The sequence below is a fragment of the Euprymna scolopes genome, chromosome 42 (assembly GCF_053919585.1).
Source record: "Euprymna scolopes isolate OS-2025 chromosome 42, ASM5391958v1, whole genome shotgun sequence".
NCBI classification, from domain to species: Eukaryota; Metazoa; Mollusca; class Cephalopoda; order Sepiida; family Sepiolidae; genus Euprymna; species Euprymna scolopes.
The window spans coordinates 30269575-30286718 of NC_136523.1; the positions used below are offsets into that span (position 1 = coordinate 30269575).

General features: G+C 32.9%; 1 protein-coding gene across 1 annotated transcript in view; it reads left to right on the forward strand.

Annotated features, from left to right (window-relative positions):
• Positions 1–17144, forward strand: part of LOC145266984 (transcription termination factor 2-like) — a 135439-nt gene that overhangs the window by 74644 nt on the left and 43651 nt on the right. Inside the window, exons 13-16 of the mRNA XM_080122827.1 lie at positions 7190–7289; positions 11327–11466; positions 12694–12807; positions 16002–16152. Of these exons, the coding sequence (XP_079978953.1) occupies positions 7190–7289; positions 11327–11466; positions 12694–12807; positions 16002–16152 (505 nt within the window). The remainder of the gene's footprint in view (positions 1–7189; positions 7290–11326; positions 11467–12693; positions 12808–16001; positions 16153–17144) is intronic.

The following is a 17144-nucleotide window of genomic DNA, read 5'->3' on the forward strand; positions in this document are numbered from 1 at the left end:
AGATATTTCTGCAACTCCGCATGGCTAGTTAATATTTATGTGTTAGTTAATAGAGGTTATATATCTACTGAAAAGTTACACTCCTCAAAGTGATTAAAAAAACATTACTATGCTTTCTACTGGAAGAGGGGATAAGTAAGAATTGTAAGCAACTAAATTTGCAACAGGTGGATTTGAGAGAGAGGAGTTAATCAGGGCTAACCACCTCCACTCCTCTAACACACCACTTTGACCTCACTTGGGCTAGACGGACAGTCAGAGAAGCTCGATCTGCTCAATTGGCTGGTCGGGTCATGCCCTAATATCTATTCTCAAACATACCTCCAAAAAGAGTTAACAAACACTGATTCAGGCTTCCAAATCAACAAAAACAAAAAAACCCATCCTAAATCATTGGAAACGTAATAAAAATAAATCATTACCAGGTATATACAAGTAGATATAAGAAGACGCTGGGTGAGAGCCAATCAATGGCACAAGGTTCATAAGGTCTGGACATGGCTGCAAGACATCTGTAAACCAATGGGATGGTGCACAGGGAAGGTGACAGGTGCTCTGGGTGATCGTGCCATTGAGTATACTGGTGGTGAAGTCGCTGATCTGGCAGGGAAAATGTGTTTCCTCTATCAAATCCCATTCACGGGCTCCAGCTTGGATTGGTGTGTGGGGATAATACTCCAATGAATTACTTTTATATTATAATGTGGCAATGAATGTATAGGAATATGCCTTTTTAATGTAACATGCATTTAAGCAAATCGCACACACATCCATGCATACACCTTTTAGCCAATGCATCAGTTGTCACCCCTGTAGTAACCTCCATTTTGCCCAACTGGTGGTGCCCTCAATTTCCTGTTCGTTCTCTCTCTCTCTCTCTCTCTCTCTCTCTCTCTCTCTCTCTCTCTCTCTCTCTCTCTCTCTCTCTCTCTCTCTCACACACTTGAGACCTGGAGCTGACAACTCATGTTTGCTTTCAAGTCAAACCTCAAATGTGAGTGGCACGCAAATTACGTTCATGCCTCAACAGGGCATTTATCTTTTCTCAAGACAGGTATGAAATTTGTGTAAAGAAACTCTTACACACACAACGAACTTCCAACGTATGCTTCGACAAACTCTTGCTTACATTCATGCACGCATACACACAACAATGTTTATATGCATGCTAGTTATAAATATACAAACACTCTGTAACGTTCGTAACCTTTCTGTGTAAATAAATATTCCTTGTACATATGTAAATATATGATTCTGTTTCAGCGTGCTTCATTTCGATGTCTTAAATGTACTCACAACACGTGCCATTATTTGTTTTCTTTATTATGCTATGCTGGTAACGACGACCTCCAACTATAAAGCTTATCAAACACGCAGCCTATTCCTGTAACCAGTTCATATACACAACCTACAAAGAGGGGATCTAGCTATACAACCGGTATATAAACTGCACATCGGGTCCCCCATAAATGTAAAAAAAAACCTAAGTAAAAAATCTAGAAATTAAAAAAATTAAACAACTCATTCTGACATTTCCAATATCATAAACTCGAACTATGAACAGAAATCTAATCCTGAGAAAAATAATCCTTTTACATAAAGAAAACTTTCTAAGATTCTTAGTCATAGAAATCATTGGAGTAAAAAAAAATCGTTAATCTATCACCATTTCTAATAGAAAAAGTATTATCCCAAAATAGCAATTCCAAGACTTAAAAAGAAAAAAATGAAAAATGGCAGCCTTTTAGTTACAGTAAATAACTGTAGAGATGCCCAAAATCTAAAGATGGAAAACTTCCATACATCCTAATGTAAGTTGTTCTTTAAACTCATCAAAGGGTGTCAGAAGCAGACACAAATTAACCCTAGCCACAGCTGAAGAAACTAATACTATTCTTAAACAAGGAGTAACTAACAATATTCAAATCAATATAAAAAAGGCTGGTCAGACCATACCCACAAACACATATATTAACATTCAATACTCCAACAATTCCTAAAGAGATCAAAATAGGATATACAATAACAAAAGTTGACTTATATATAACAGCTTCCATGATATGCTTCAAATGTCATAAGTTTGGCCACCACACAAAATATGTGGAAAATGTAGTTTGTAGGACCTGACCTTTAACAAATATGAATGCACTAACAAAATTAAATGCCCAAATTGTTTCAAAATACATCTGGCTTTCTTCAAAATATGCAAGACCTATAAAAAAGAATAAGAAGTCACGGAAGTTCGATACAGAAAAAAAAAGTGTCTCTCCCAGGGGCAGGGAACATGGTAAACTCTTATAAAAAAACGAAAACTTATGAAGAAATCACACAAATCTAGGAGAGCTCTCGTCTAGGAGAAGCCCCATGTTTTGACAAGCATCTGGGTTTGTCCTTTACTCCTGATCTGAAATGGAACACGTACATCAAGTCTGTTGCCAAGGTCGCTGGAAAGATGGTGGGATCCTTCTACCGCTCCAGAAGATATCTCACTACTGATGCAATTCTCTATCTATATAAAAGCCAAGTACGTCTAAGGATGGAATACTGCTGCCATATCTGGGCAGGAGCTGCTAAAAACAGCCTATCCTGCCTTGACAGAGTACAAAATAGACTTCATGGCTTAGTGGGGGATGCCCTTTTCTCTTCCCTGCAACCTCTCTCCCACAGAAGAGACGTTGCGAGCCTATCCTTGTTTTATCGTTATTTCCATGGCAGGTGCTCGTCTGAACTCCAATCTCTAGTCCCCCCTCGCCAATCTTTCACGAAAAACACCCGTCTAGCTGAATCCACTGTCAAAGATTTTCCCCACTCTTTATCTGTTCCTAAATCAAAACATGAATTCCATGAACAAAGCTTCTTTCTTAGAACTGCACGCCTGTGGAACTCTGTTCCGTCTGCCTGCTTCCCACATGACTACAACCTGGATGTCTTCAAGCCCAACGTAAACAAATTCCTAATGAACCGCCCTCTTAAGTAAACACTTCAATAAATCTCCACACTAACGTACTGTACTTGCAATAACCCTTATCCCTGAGTGGCTTCCAGTGACCACCGTGAAAAAAAACACACAGATTACTAAGATTTTACAGACTAGTGAACTTGAAAACCTAATCGAAACTAACACAAAGAGACTAATCAAAATCAAATAATATCCATTAAAATCTAGTCAAATGACCAAAATCTGAAAAGTCCCTAAGACTTAACCTGACTAAACCAATCGAGACACACACAAATAAATCAACAAATCCCCTTTATAAAGGCTAAAGCATATTAGAAATGGGAGATTTGGAAGAAGAAAACGATCACAATAAATCAAGTCCTTCAATACCCCAAAAAAGCTAAAACATAAAAACAACAGCAAAAATACTATAAAACACCCGAGAAAATAAAAGCAGCAAATGAGAAAAATACTCCTGAAAAACCAAATCTACAAAAATCAAATCATGGTTATGTTCAACGTCTAGTAACAGAGGTAAACCAAATATAAAAACCAATGAACCAAGAACACAACCTGAAGAATCAGAAGATATGGAAAAAGAAAACAAAGACACTAGCCTCTCTCATGTTATCCAAAACGAGAGATCTACAAATAACCGAGACCAAGAACATCCCTGAATTAAAATAAATCGGAGACAGCAAACTATAGAGAGAAAACAAAGGAAACAATAGTTACTGGAGAACAACTACTAAAAATCTAAATAAAACAAAAAGAAGCAAAAATCCAATGGGATATAAAGGAGTTTAAAAGTCAACTTGGACAAACTAACACTGCTCATTTCAAACCAATTTCCAGAAGTTATCTATTCATAACTTTCCTAAAAAAGAATGACAAAATAAGCATTAAAAGTCACACCCTATGCAACTACATAAATAAGCAAGAAGATAAAGCATCAGGTGATACGTCTATAATCATCTATTATATAAATCTCACCTGTCTGTTTAAATGTATGTTTGTATGTCTGCCTAAAACTTTCAATAAAGGCAACGGATTATCACAAGATCAGTATCGTTTTGAAGCGCGGCCCTTCAAACAACAAATATCGAAAAATTGGCTAAAAACATTAATTCCTTCACCCTTAACTGGGCACTTTTCTACAAGGAGGGGTCGCTTTTTTCGCCAATATTTTTTTAAGTCATCCCCTCTTTTCGATTGACTAGCCTTAATTTAAACCTTCACCACTTCCGGTTTGGTAATGGATGCAACGGCAAAATCATCACTTTTTTTTTTTTTTTCCACATTCTTTTCCTCTTTTGCGGTACTGGTTCAAGCCTACCTGCCTACTAGCTTTTTTTTTTTTTTTTTGCTAAACATATACACCTCCAAACACCCGGGCACCTAGTTAACAATAAAATAGCACACAAAGAAATATAATTACAAACGAACATACAAGCAATAGCATTAACAGTTATCCTACACAAGAAAATAATTTTATGCTCCCTATACATACCTTCTAATGATACGATAAAAGTGGAGGAACTAAAACCACTTATTAAACTCCCAAATCCATTCATTGTGGTAGAAGACTTTAATAGTCATAATGAATTGTGGGGTAGCAGAATAACAAACCAAGGGAGTAAAATCATAGAATCTATAAGAGAAGAAAACCAACTGTACCTATACAACAAGAAACAACACACATATCTTCATCCAGGAACAGGTACTCATGCTGCTTTAGAACTCATTATTTGTGATCCTACTTTTCTTTCTGATTATAACTGGAAAGTAAACAAAGATGTTGTAGTAGTGACCACTTCCCCATAATACTAGAAAACTGCACATCCCATAGAGAGGTACAGCCACCATGCTGGAATTTAAAAAAAACCATTGGGGAAAATTTCAGCAGTTATGCCAAAATGGATTAACCTCCAAGCCATATGGAATACTGCTGCCATATCTGGGCAGGAGCTGCTAAAAACAGCCTATCCTGCCTTGACAGAGAACAAAATAGACTTCACGGCTTAGTGGGGGATGCCCTTTTCTCTTCCCTGCAACCTCTTTCCCACAGAAGAGACGTTGCGAGCCTATCTTTGTTTTATCATTATTTCCATGGCAGGTGCTCGTCTGAACTCCAATCTCTAGTCCCCCCTCGCCAATCTTTTACGAAAAACACCCATCTAGCTGAAACCACTGTCAAAATTTTCCCTACTCTTTATCTGTGCCTAAATCAAAACGTAGATTCCATGAACAAAGCTTCTTTCTTAGAACTGCACGTCTGTGGAACTCTGTTCTGTCTGCCTGCTTCCCACCTGACTACAACTTGGATGTGTTCAAGTCCAATGTTAACAAATTCCTAATGAACCGCCCCCTTAATTAAACACTTCATCAAATCTCCACACTAACGTAATGTACTTGCAATAACCCTTATCCCTGAGTGGCTTCCGGGCCTTGATAAGTGGTGATCACCTTGTAGAAAAAAAAAAAAGTTGAATAATAAAAAAAAAAAAGACAATATTACAATTTTTACTGAAACACTACTTAAAATTACAACTCTAAAACTGGATGGTATAGAAATTCCTGTAGTACAGCAACATAAATTCCTCGGTCTACTATTTGATTCTAAACTAACATTTATTTCCCATATAAAACAGCAAAGAGTAAAATGCAACAAATTTATCCAATTAATAAGAATGTTGGTACACACTGACTATGGTGCAGAGAAAGGTACATTACTGAAATTATATAGAACCTTAATACATTCCAAGTTAGATTATGGCTGCTTCATCTATGGATCAACTTGTAAATCATATAAAAAATATTAGAATCAGTACACCACCAAGCTTACGATTAGCACTTAGTGCCTTTCCAACATTTCGAACATGGAAGCAAAGTTCTATGAAAGCAAAAACTGGTGTTACAATACTATATAAAGCTGAAATCATGCCCACTAAATCCAACTCATAAAATTACATTTGAACCAAAGTATAAAGAATTATTCCAAAGAAAAAAAATGCAGTAAGACCTTTTGGACTCCGAATGGAAAGCATAATTGAAAAAAAACTAACATTCCTCTCAAAAACATACATGATACCATTAAACCAAATATTACATCTTGGGAAATAAAACAACCAAAGGTGGAACAAAAATTAAGTAACCTCAACAAAAGCTGTAAACTTTGCCAAGAAATGAATTCTGACTAAAACAAACATGATTAGAAATAGTGTTTGGCCTGAAATGACCCTACAAACCCAAACAAAATCAATCATCACATAGGACCAATTATAAGTTTTAATCCTTGATTTTTGTAACAAATGAAAATATTCGCTGTATGTTACATGCATTCAGGCATGTTAATATTGTAAGTAATGGTTTGGTAGATGTGTTGCATATCATTTGAACTATCATAAATATTGAAAGGCATAGTAAACTTGTTTTATTTCTTTTCATTCAGTGTTTGATTGAGAAGCAACCCTAAAAAAATATATAGCTGCATTGACCAATGTGACTCGCTAGCATTTTGGAGATAACTATTACGATCTCAAATCAAGAAATTACTCTTTTTCTCTTCTATCATGGAATGTGGATCTGTGTGTTTGGGAAGCAGGAGCCACATGGCCTGCACCCATGGGTGTTTGACTACTTCATATATTTGATATCACTGTTCTTCTTCAGGTTTTTCCTGTTATTTATACCAACAATTCTTATCAATTTGTTTAGGTTTATTTTTTTCTAGTTTTTATTCATTCCATTTTCCATGAGCCTCTTTTCTTTAGATTGAAATGAGGAATCATTTTTAAACCTCAATAAAACGCACTTTCCGAATAATTGATTTTCCATTGGAATTTCAGTCAAACATTAATGTGCATTCCCTAGACAACCTGGTGAGGATCAAATTCATAAAACAATAAAAGATAGTTTTCCAACTTGTAAAACCTTCGGGAATCAAAATCTTATTTCAATAAACAAGAAGACTTAAATGGTTATAGAACTTTGTACAATTGAATCCAATTAAATCAAATGAAATCGTTGCAAAATACATTTTAACAATTTTAATTAAGATTTTTCATTTATTCTTCTCCTGTTTTTATGTTTTTGTTTTTTTTTGTTATTTTTTAATATTCTAAATCTATTTATCTAACATCATTTGCTTTTTTCATACAGTTGAAACCAGAGGATTTTGTTGGAATAACTTTATGACCCATGTATTATTGTGTCAAAAGACATATTGACAGTTTTTCTTCTTCTGTGCAGATTATCACCAAGAAGGAACATTTTATGGTGGTCGTATGACTGTCAAACGCCTTGAACTTGTGCGTGAGGCCATGAAAGCTGTTATAGATTCATTGCACAAGTAAGTAAAACAATTATATACATATATTTCCACAGCCAAACAATGCCGCAGCTCACACTAGCCATGAAAGCCAACAAACCAGAAGTCCACTGATTTGGGCTCATCAGTTGAACACATCTGAACTCTGGATTTAAAATGCATGCAAGGCATTAGGTATCCAAAGAATACAAATAAAACAACAAAAATAATATTCACCAATACATACATCCTAAACTTTAATATCCCAAAAATATCAAAATAGGATATCTGATAATAAACACAAAACTATATATCCATAACTCACTAAGATGCTATAATTGCCAAAGATTTGACATCATCATGACAAAAATGTACATACATCCTGCCCCAACAGGATGCAGGAAAAAAGATTCACACAAAGAATGCAAATATGAATTTAAAATGTATTAATTGCAATGAAAATAACTGGCCAAACTCTAAAAATTGCCCTTTCAGGATAAAAGAAAAAGAAATCCTCAAAATAATATACACCAAAAACATTACCTTTTTAGAAATGAGGAAAATAATAGAAAATACCAATTGTGCAGAAATAATTAAAAGAAACCTACTAAATACAAATATATCAAATCGCCATATTTGCAACAAACCCAACCAGCGTGAAAATAGAAGTCACAAAACTCTTAAATGAAATGAAAAATTTACTGGAAGAATTAAAAAGATCCATAAATCAGATTAATTCTGCAAACCTAATCTACCCTAATAAAAACCAAAACATATCCCAACAGATGATCCAACAAAAAAATCCAACCCAAAATATACACAAAACACGAAACCACTAACACTTCTACAGAACCAACTACCCTCATGAAACTAAAAGAAAACACCAAAACCAATAAAATCATTGCCCAACAACAAAGAACCCAAATATAAAAAAGGAAAAGATTGATCTCTATCAATATAAAAATAAAAACCCTATCCAATATTAGACTGAGCCAATAATGAACATAGAAAACAAATAAATCAGATACCCATGACTACCCCCCCCCAAAAAAAAAAACTATAAACAGAAAAACCTAACCAAAACATAAATGATACAAAGAAAAATATAGCTAAGTCGCAAGTACACAACTGGTTACAAAAAAGTTCTTGTGGTTATATGTATTTGACTATACAGGTTTAAAAAAAAAAAGTTCCTTGATCAGACTTCATATTGTTAGGTTAAAAAAAAAAAAAGGAGACCAAGATGTACTGAGACAATTCCAAATGGATCATTTTGTGCTGGCAACCTTGTCATTGCTAACAGGAAGTTGGCTCATCAGGCCAATTTGTCACCATCCACGGAGATCTTCACCAAGCGATTGATGTGCTGTTATTCTTGGCGAGGTTGTAGAAAGAAAGAGAAAAACGAGTGCAGCAAAACAAATAGAAGCACCTCTCGCAGTTAGCAGTGATATATGTAACAAGCTCATCAGCCAAGGTCAATGGATCAACTCTATCAATATCTGGATTAATAGTAAAGTACCCAATCTTTGGAAACGAGCTAATATCATACCTACACCCAAAACAAGAAAAGACTTATCAAACCTTTTATCTTTTTTGTTTGTTCTAATGTTGTATACTCAACTTTTAATTTTGTTCTTTCCTCTACAATGGAAGATTTTATGTCCAATTCTGTTACAAGTCAGACAAGTTTTTTGTGTGGTATGGGCAGTCTTTACCTCAATGCAGAGCTCTGCACCAATAACATGGACTTGGTGGTGACTTACTTTGATTTTCAGTGAATTGTCTTTTCCCTGTCTGTGTGTGTTGGGAAGATAATGTTCTTTTTTTTATTTTCTCTGGAGAATAGGGTTTTGACTTTTATATATTTTTTTTGCATATGCGACATTAGATTCTTTAATGTTCTTTGAATTTGTTTTTTATGCAAATCACTCATTGGTAGTCTTGGCCAACTTTTGCTGTGTTAGATTTGGCTCACTTTCTAATTTAGTTAAAACTGATTAATTTTATTATTTTGCTTATACTAATCTTTCTATGTATATTTAGGCATTTAAAATCGTCAACATTGAGTTCAGTGAATTTAAAATTGTTGCAATGTTTGTTGACTATAGATCCAAATGTTAAATAGTCCCCATCTTTCTTGGTTAAATTTAGGCATTTTTGCCTTGTGAAATAATGTTTTCTGTTGAATAGTTCTGTTATGAGTATTACAGTTTCAGCGGTAAAATGTAATCCACAAATTTGTTGTGTTCTGTGGATTCCAGTTTTCGAAGCAATAAACGGGCCTTTTTAGAGTCTGCTCAATTAACACAATGTTATACAGTTCTCCATGGCTTTCTAAAATATGAGGCAAAAATCTAGTCTTTGTTTGGGGCATAAATGAAATTGTGAATAGTGTTCCAGGCTGCATTTTGTGAGAATGCTATATTACTTTCCATGATATAATTTTTATTTGTTAAAGTTTGTAGTAATAAGTCTGTTTTCTCTTGTTGTTCCAATAACAGTTTTTGAAATCTTGCTTTTATTTTGACATCAATTTGCTCTGGCACTGTTGTTATATCTCTTATTTAACCAATTCAGTTTGTCCTTTTTCCTTTTTCTTGTTGCTTCTGTTGTTGCCTCATCTAATGTTTGAACAATTCAGCCCGTCTTTCTTTTGTGTTTTTGCTGTTGCATTTGATTTTTACATATTTGTGCCAAAATTGATTTTTAATCTTTTATTGTATCTTATTTTTCTTTTAAGAAGTGGAAAGAAAGGAAATGAATATGGTTTTGAACATGTGAAAAAAAATACTTCACAATTTTCCACATAACTTTTTTTCTTAATGACTAGCAGTTCAGTCCAGCTTTTCTCGGGCCCTATGTACTGTTCATAACTTTATGTACATATATATATATATATATATATATATATATATATATATACATACATACACATACATACATATGTACATAAAGTTATATATATATTAAAAAGTTTGACTCCTGTTCAGGTAACCTACATCTAAAATTTCAAATGTTTAGATCCAAAATTAGCAGAGGAGTTTGGTAGAGTTTGCAAAGGTTAACTCTTTCAACTTTGACCTCTTGGCAGCCAAATTTTCGCCCAAGAACTGATTAAAAAGCTTGTTGTATGTCTGAATACCCTTCATGCAAAAAAGAGATTTAGACGATATGAGCTGATGAGCAAAATAACAGTGATGCCTCAAACAAATTATCTCAATTAGGTCTTAGCTGATACAGTGAAACTTAAATAAATATAGGCAATAGTGTTTTTAGGGTCCTTTTTGCAACGGTGTCCCACACATATATTCTCACACACACTCAGAGTGCACAACTGACTTTTATATTGTATCTGAGTTTGTGTTTTTTTCTACATTGCTTTTATTTTTGTAAGCCATTGATTGTCCCCTCAATGATTATCAATACTGGGTGACATGGCTAGAACGAGAAACTGAAGAAGAAAACCATGACATGACTGTTGGGATCGGCGCAGGTCTTACATATGAAATATGCTATAATAATAATAATAATGTAATAATATAAAAGGACCCAGACTAGTCATGTGTAACTTAGTGACAATCAACTGTCTCCACATTGTTTGGTGAGATGACATTTGTTGGTCAGGAAACAAAGTCAATCGCTGGGAGTTTTTGAAAATTTTGTGTGTTGATATTTCTGCATCTGACTAATAGACAAAACAGCAATAGGTGGAGCCTATCTACTCGTTAAGCAATTGTTGGTTGGCAAACTGGATATTTTGAGTCTCCAGCTCTAGGATAGATGTCATTCATGACTAAGGAAGACTCATTTTTACCTTTATTATAAATCATGATGTTTGAAATTGTTTGTTTTCTGTTTTTTTGTTTTTTGTTTTATTTGTAAGAATATTCGATTAATTGAATAAAAAATTTTAATAATTGAAAATTACATATAGGCAAGAAATAGTTAAGATCTAAACCAAAGGCAAACCATTGTTTTTGAAAAAAGCCACTATTTTACAAAAGAAACTCCTTTTTTTCTCTCAATTCATAAAATGGTGGAGTTATAATAATTCTTGGTTCCCTCTTTTCTATTAGACAACTTGAAACCTGCCCAAAAGAAAGTGATGCATTACCTGATCCGGAAGGGTTGAAAGTCACTCTAATGCAGCATCAAAAACAAGCCATGGCTTGGCTTACTTGGAGAGAAAACCTGACCCCTTCAGGCGGAATTCTCGGTAAGCAGTAACAAATCTGTATAATAAAATAAGATCAAATAACATCTGTTCACATTTAAATATGTTTTAAATCAGTTTTGATTTAAAACAAATTTGTTCAATCCATAATTTAATAGCCAAACGATACTGTAATAATTAACTTTAAAATTTTCAAAATCCTAATATAAAAGAATATTATTTCATATTCTATACGCACATTCTGTTGTCTTATCTGTTATCAAAGATGTGGGTTCTCTCCTTTTTAATAGAATTTTTGTATAATTCAGAAAAGGTAGAATTCCACTTTTTTTATATAAGGTAAGACCAAATCACTAGAGCTTTATGTCCATATTTTTCCTTTATTTTCTTTTCTTTCTTCGTCTCTCTCTCACTTTATTTCTCTTTTCCTGTTTCTTCACTCTTCTTTTTTTACTTGCTTTGCTTCACCTCTTTACTTAAATTAATTTTGCCATATTTCCAATGATTAATGGATAGGGAAGGTAGAAGACTTTTGTTTCATCAGTGAATGTTTCAGCCAACTATTCCTCTGGCATTTGTCAGGGCAGAGGAATAGATGGCTGAAATGTCATGAAACAACAACTAGAAGATGAGGATAATAGTCCGCAATAAATAAATGTGTAAATAATACAAATTATTCATTTCAATAAGAGCTCTAATTAATTAAATAATATACCCCCTTGCATGCATTTTCACATGTTCAACAACTCTTTATTTCACCTATCAATTTCCTATTTTTAACAAAATTCGATAATTGTTACCAGAGATTGAATCCTCTGTCCCAATTTTATTAGATTCATGTTGACTTTAACCCATTTTCACAAATGTATTGAATTTTCCACAATATTTTTATTTCACTTGCTAATTATCAGCTAGTGCGATTTTAAGTGTTTCGGCACCTTTCAGTGGTTTACATAATCTGCCAGAATCTCCAAATGAAAATAGCATTTTATTGGGAGTGTAGAGTAAACCTTTACCACTACTCTCAGATTCACTCTGACCCTACAGTGGTAGTATCTTCCAGAACATTATCTATTGGTTAAATAGAAAGTATCATTTAAAGATTGTTTATTCACAAAATGTATGCTGACAAAAGCAGTCGTATACAAAGCATACCGTTTTGTCTTCAAATCATCTTGCGACTATTGATATAAACCCCAACAACCAATATTGAAAAAAAATAAATGGACATTCATTTTTTTTTTTATGAAAGATATTTTTTCTTTTCAGCTGATGACATGGGACTCGGAAAGACATTAACAATGATATCTTTAATTCTCACCCAAAAACAGAAAGCGTCTGTTGACTCTGAAGCCACCAAAACTTCAAAATGGTTGGGAAAAAGTAAGTACCAAGATGTTGTCAGTTGTTTTACCCCATCATGGAACAAAATCCCAATGTTTGATTATGGTTTCTCCAATACCCAGAAACGCTTAGAATATCAAATCGTCATCATTCATATGAATGTTCTTTGCAGTTGTGGTAGTAAGTCAATAGTATTCATTGAAAGAAAAAGAAAATGATAATCAGAAAATTTTAGAGTCCTTTTATCTAAGTAAAATAAATAAAATTTGTGAATAACATATTTTATACTTGACCATACAATCTCTTAAAACTATTTCTTATATTGAGCCAAATAATACCTCATCATCCATTTTATCAAATGGAAATCTTCAGAAATAATTGGTTTCTAAGTAATCTGCAGTAAATACACATAAATCTGCTGCAATATCTTAAAAATACAATATAGCTATTCAAAAAAAAAAAAAACAACTCAGAGAACTCAGTTTAATTGTAACATATTTTATATACAAGATACCATAATCTAATACTTGGTCTATCTTAAAAGATTTTTCAAATAATTTGCATAAATTATAAACCCTGCACAATTCTGTTTCTAAAAAAAACGTTTGCACTTTCATAATTATTGGATGATTTTTAAAATGTTAAAGCTTAGATTTAGATTAAAACATCAAATTACTTTATGTATGAGAACATAGGTAAATGGGTGTTAGGACTACTTTTAGTCTTGTACTTTACTAAGATTGACTCTTGTTATCTTTTCATTTTTCTATTTGTTCAATAAGTTAACTCAGTAAAATAAATATAGAAATACTGGATGGAATACTGCTGCCATATCTGGGCAGGAGCTGCTAAAAACAGCCTATCCTGCCTTGACAGAGTACAAAATAGATTTCATGGCTTAGTGGGGGATGCCCTTTTCTCTACCCTGTAACCTCTTTCCCACAGAAGAGACGTTGCGAGCCTATCCTTGTTTTATCGTTATTTCCATGGCAGGTGCTCGTCTGAACTCCAATCTCTGGTCCCCCCTTGCCAATCTTTCACGAAAAACACCCGTCTAACTGAATCCACTGTTAAAAATTTCCCCCACTCTTTATCTGTGCCTAAATCAAAACGTGGATTCCATGAACAAAGCTTCTTTCTTAGAACTGCACGCCTGTGGAACTCTGTTCCGTCTGCCTGCTTCCCACCTGACTACAACTTGGATGTGTTCAAGTCCAACGTTAACAAATTCCTAATGAACTGCCCCCTTAAGTAAACACTTTATCAAATCTCCACACTAACGTAATGTACTTGCAATAACCCTTATCCCTGAGTGGCTTCCGGGCCTTGATAAGTGGTGACCACTGTAAAAAAAAAAAAATACACAATTTTAATCTATATTATTTACAACTACCAGGAACTGTATCCTGTTATTGTCCGAACTGAATAAAAAATGATTTAACTATTAAAAAAAAAAAAAAAAGCAGATGTTGGAATATATGTAATAATAGTTGTAAGTAGACAAAATGTAAGAATATTTTTCTGAAACACACATTAAACGGTGCTGTAGGTGGTGAGTGAAAAAGATTAGCATAGGAAGTGGTCAGTTATTTTCATATGTCATAAGTTGCACAGGAAAAATCAACTTCATTATATAGTCTACATAACACTTTGTGGAGAAAATCTAAGGGTCATTCAATAACACCCTGAAGAAACTTGGCAAAAAGAAGAACAAAAAAACTATTGAGCAGATTAGTTTTGCATAAAAACTTAATATAAAATAACCTCCCATCTCTAAGCCATTTTAACATTTTGGGGCAGTAACCAATTTTTTTATGTGAGATAAATCCTGTTTTTCTAAAAAAAAAAAATGTAAGGATTTTGTTTGAGGGAGGGTCACTGGTAATGGTAGAATTATGGGGTTTATTTGGGAAGTGTGTACGAGGGCTGTCTTATCACTTGAATATAGGGTCAGTGATAGATAAGTAATTATAATTTTTATTTTATTAACTTTTCAGCAAACATCCTGGCACCAATCAAACAGGAGAGGAAGGTCCCCTTAGTCTTATCGACAACCTTCCTAGAGCTGGTGACTCAAACAAATTACCTGTTTGCAAACCTAAACTGCTTAAGGAGTAGATAGGTTCTGTCTATCACCTGGCTTTTATACTTCTTTATTAGCCAGGCACAGAGGTACGATCACAGGGACTCAGCTGATTATTTTTATTCTCAATTTTAAATTCATTCTCAAAGGCAAATTAATAAAAATTGTCACTTTTGCTTACAGTAATGCTGCTGCTTGCTGATACTATAACTATTAGCGCTGATACTGTTAACAAAATAGTAAAATTCTCTGAAATAAAAACAATACGTTTTTTTTCTTTTCTTTTTGGATAGAGTAATTCAAAATTACTACTACAAAAAAATAAAATGATATTAAATTATAATTTTAATGGAGAAAAACAATAAAAGGATTGATTTACTTATTAGTTGGCATACAAAATATATTTATTGGAAAATATTGAATACTCATGTTGAAGTGTTCTTAAACATAACCAAAACGTATTCGGTCAATGTTTTTTATATCCCAACCATAATTAAGAGCTTCATCTTTCCTTATTATTTTCCAAATTTTATGATAAAACTTCTTAGAGGAGTGATAGCAAAAAAAAGAAAATCATTCCTATTTGTCACAAAATTTGAACATGATTTGTTAACTGTTAACATTTTTGTTACTTTATTTGCTTAAAATTCTTCAAATATCCATATCAAAGTATATTCATTTCCAAACAAAATGGTGGTATTTTGAGGACTTAGCATTTTTCAAAATAACAACCTCTGATTTTGGAAATGAAATAATAAAGAAAACAAATGAAGAATGTTAAAATGATTTAAAATTGTATGTTAATAAAATGTACGTTACATAGACTAAATTATTTTTGCTTTCCCAAACCAGGAATTCTTAATTTGATAATGTCCAAGTGTCACAATGTTATTTAAATTTTTTTATAAATTGCCAAAATAAACAAATTGTTTTGAATAATAAAATGTTTATAGTTTTTGTGGAAAATGAAATACACAATGTCTTAAAAAATTGATAGATGTCCTGCTATAACTGGAATATAAGATTTCTCTGCAGTAAAAAATTGATAGATGTGTTGCTACAAAGAAATATACACTTTTTTCTCTACATCGAAATATATGCAGCATATTTTCAAAAAATGCTGCTATAATATAAATTTCTGTCTTTGCAGCCAAACATGCAATCAAAACTTCGGCCACTCTCATCATCACGCCTGCATCATTGATCCATCAGTGGAATCATGAAATTAAAACTCGTTGTAAACATCAAATGCTTCGTGTTTTGATCTACCATGGACCGAATCGAGAGAAAGATGCTTACATGTGAGTATCATTAGTTTTCTTTTTTAATTTAGATTTTCTTTGCAAAATACTTTTAAAACATTGGTTTCTTTTCTACACCAAATGTTAATAAAGTATGATTTTGTTTATAAAATGTGATGCCTTTTGCAGTTCATTCAGGTTTGAAATCCTTCAATTTAGATTGAATAAAGACTCCATTTTTATCTATATTAAAAAAATTGAATACTTATTGACAGAAATACACATGTGAAATATGGCTGTTCAAAATAAATAACCAGGAAGGCTTTGATATACTTGCATATCAGGCAAAAATATGTATCTCCACAAAAAATTACGATTATCAAAGTATTTTAATAAAAAATAAAAGTAGTTGACTATTTTTAGTTTGTGAATTCCAACCTACAGCACTGCATGGTATCTTCATATTGGAAAGAAGATAAATTTTCTATGACATGTAATGGCATATCTTCAATGTATATGAATAAGAAATGGATTTTATTTATTAGTAAAATTCTACTTGATAATTTTCAAGTAATATTTTATGTAGATATCTGATTTTGTCTGATATACAAGAGTTTTCCTGTTTTATTTTTTTTATTTTATTTTGTTACTATCTTTATTTACCTTGAACATCATATTTCTGTCAATAAGCATAAAAAATAGAAATTAAGAAACTCAAAATGTCAAAACTAAAAATTCACAATTGTTTTTTGACAAACAAACATTTTTCTCTGAAAAAAATTTTGCTTTATTCTGTCTTTTTTTCTTGTTGGTGATGCTAATGTTTGTACAGGTAATATAACTAACAAATGATTTATTTAGTCCATGGGGCTGGGAATAAACAAGAATATCACAAAATGAGTCTTACAGGATTGAAACTTTTTAGAAATAGGAATCTTAATGCAAATTTTATCTTAGATTGTTTGACTAACAGTCAGTATGTCTAGAGAAAGCTGTAATAGTACAGTTTAAAAAAATCAGAAACCTACATGCAGTTTATGGGTAACAAAAAA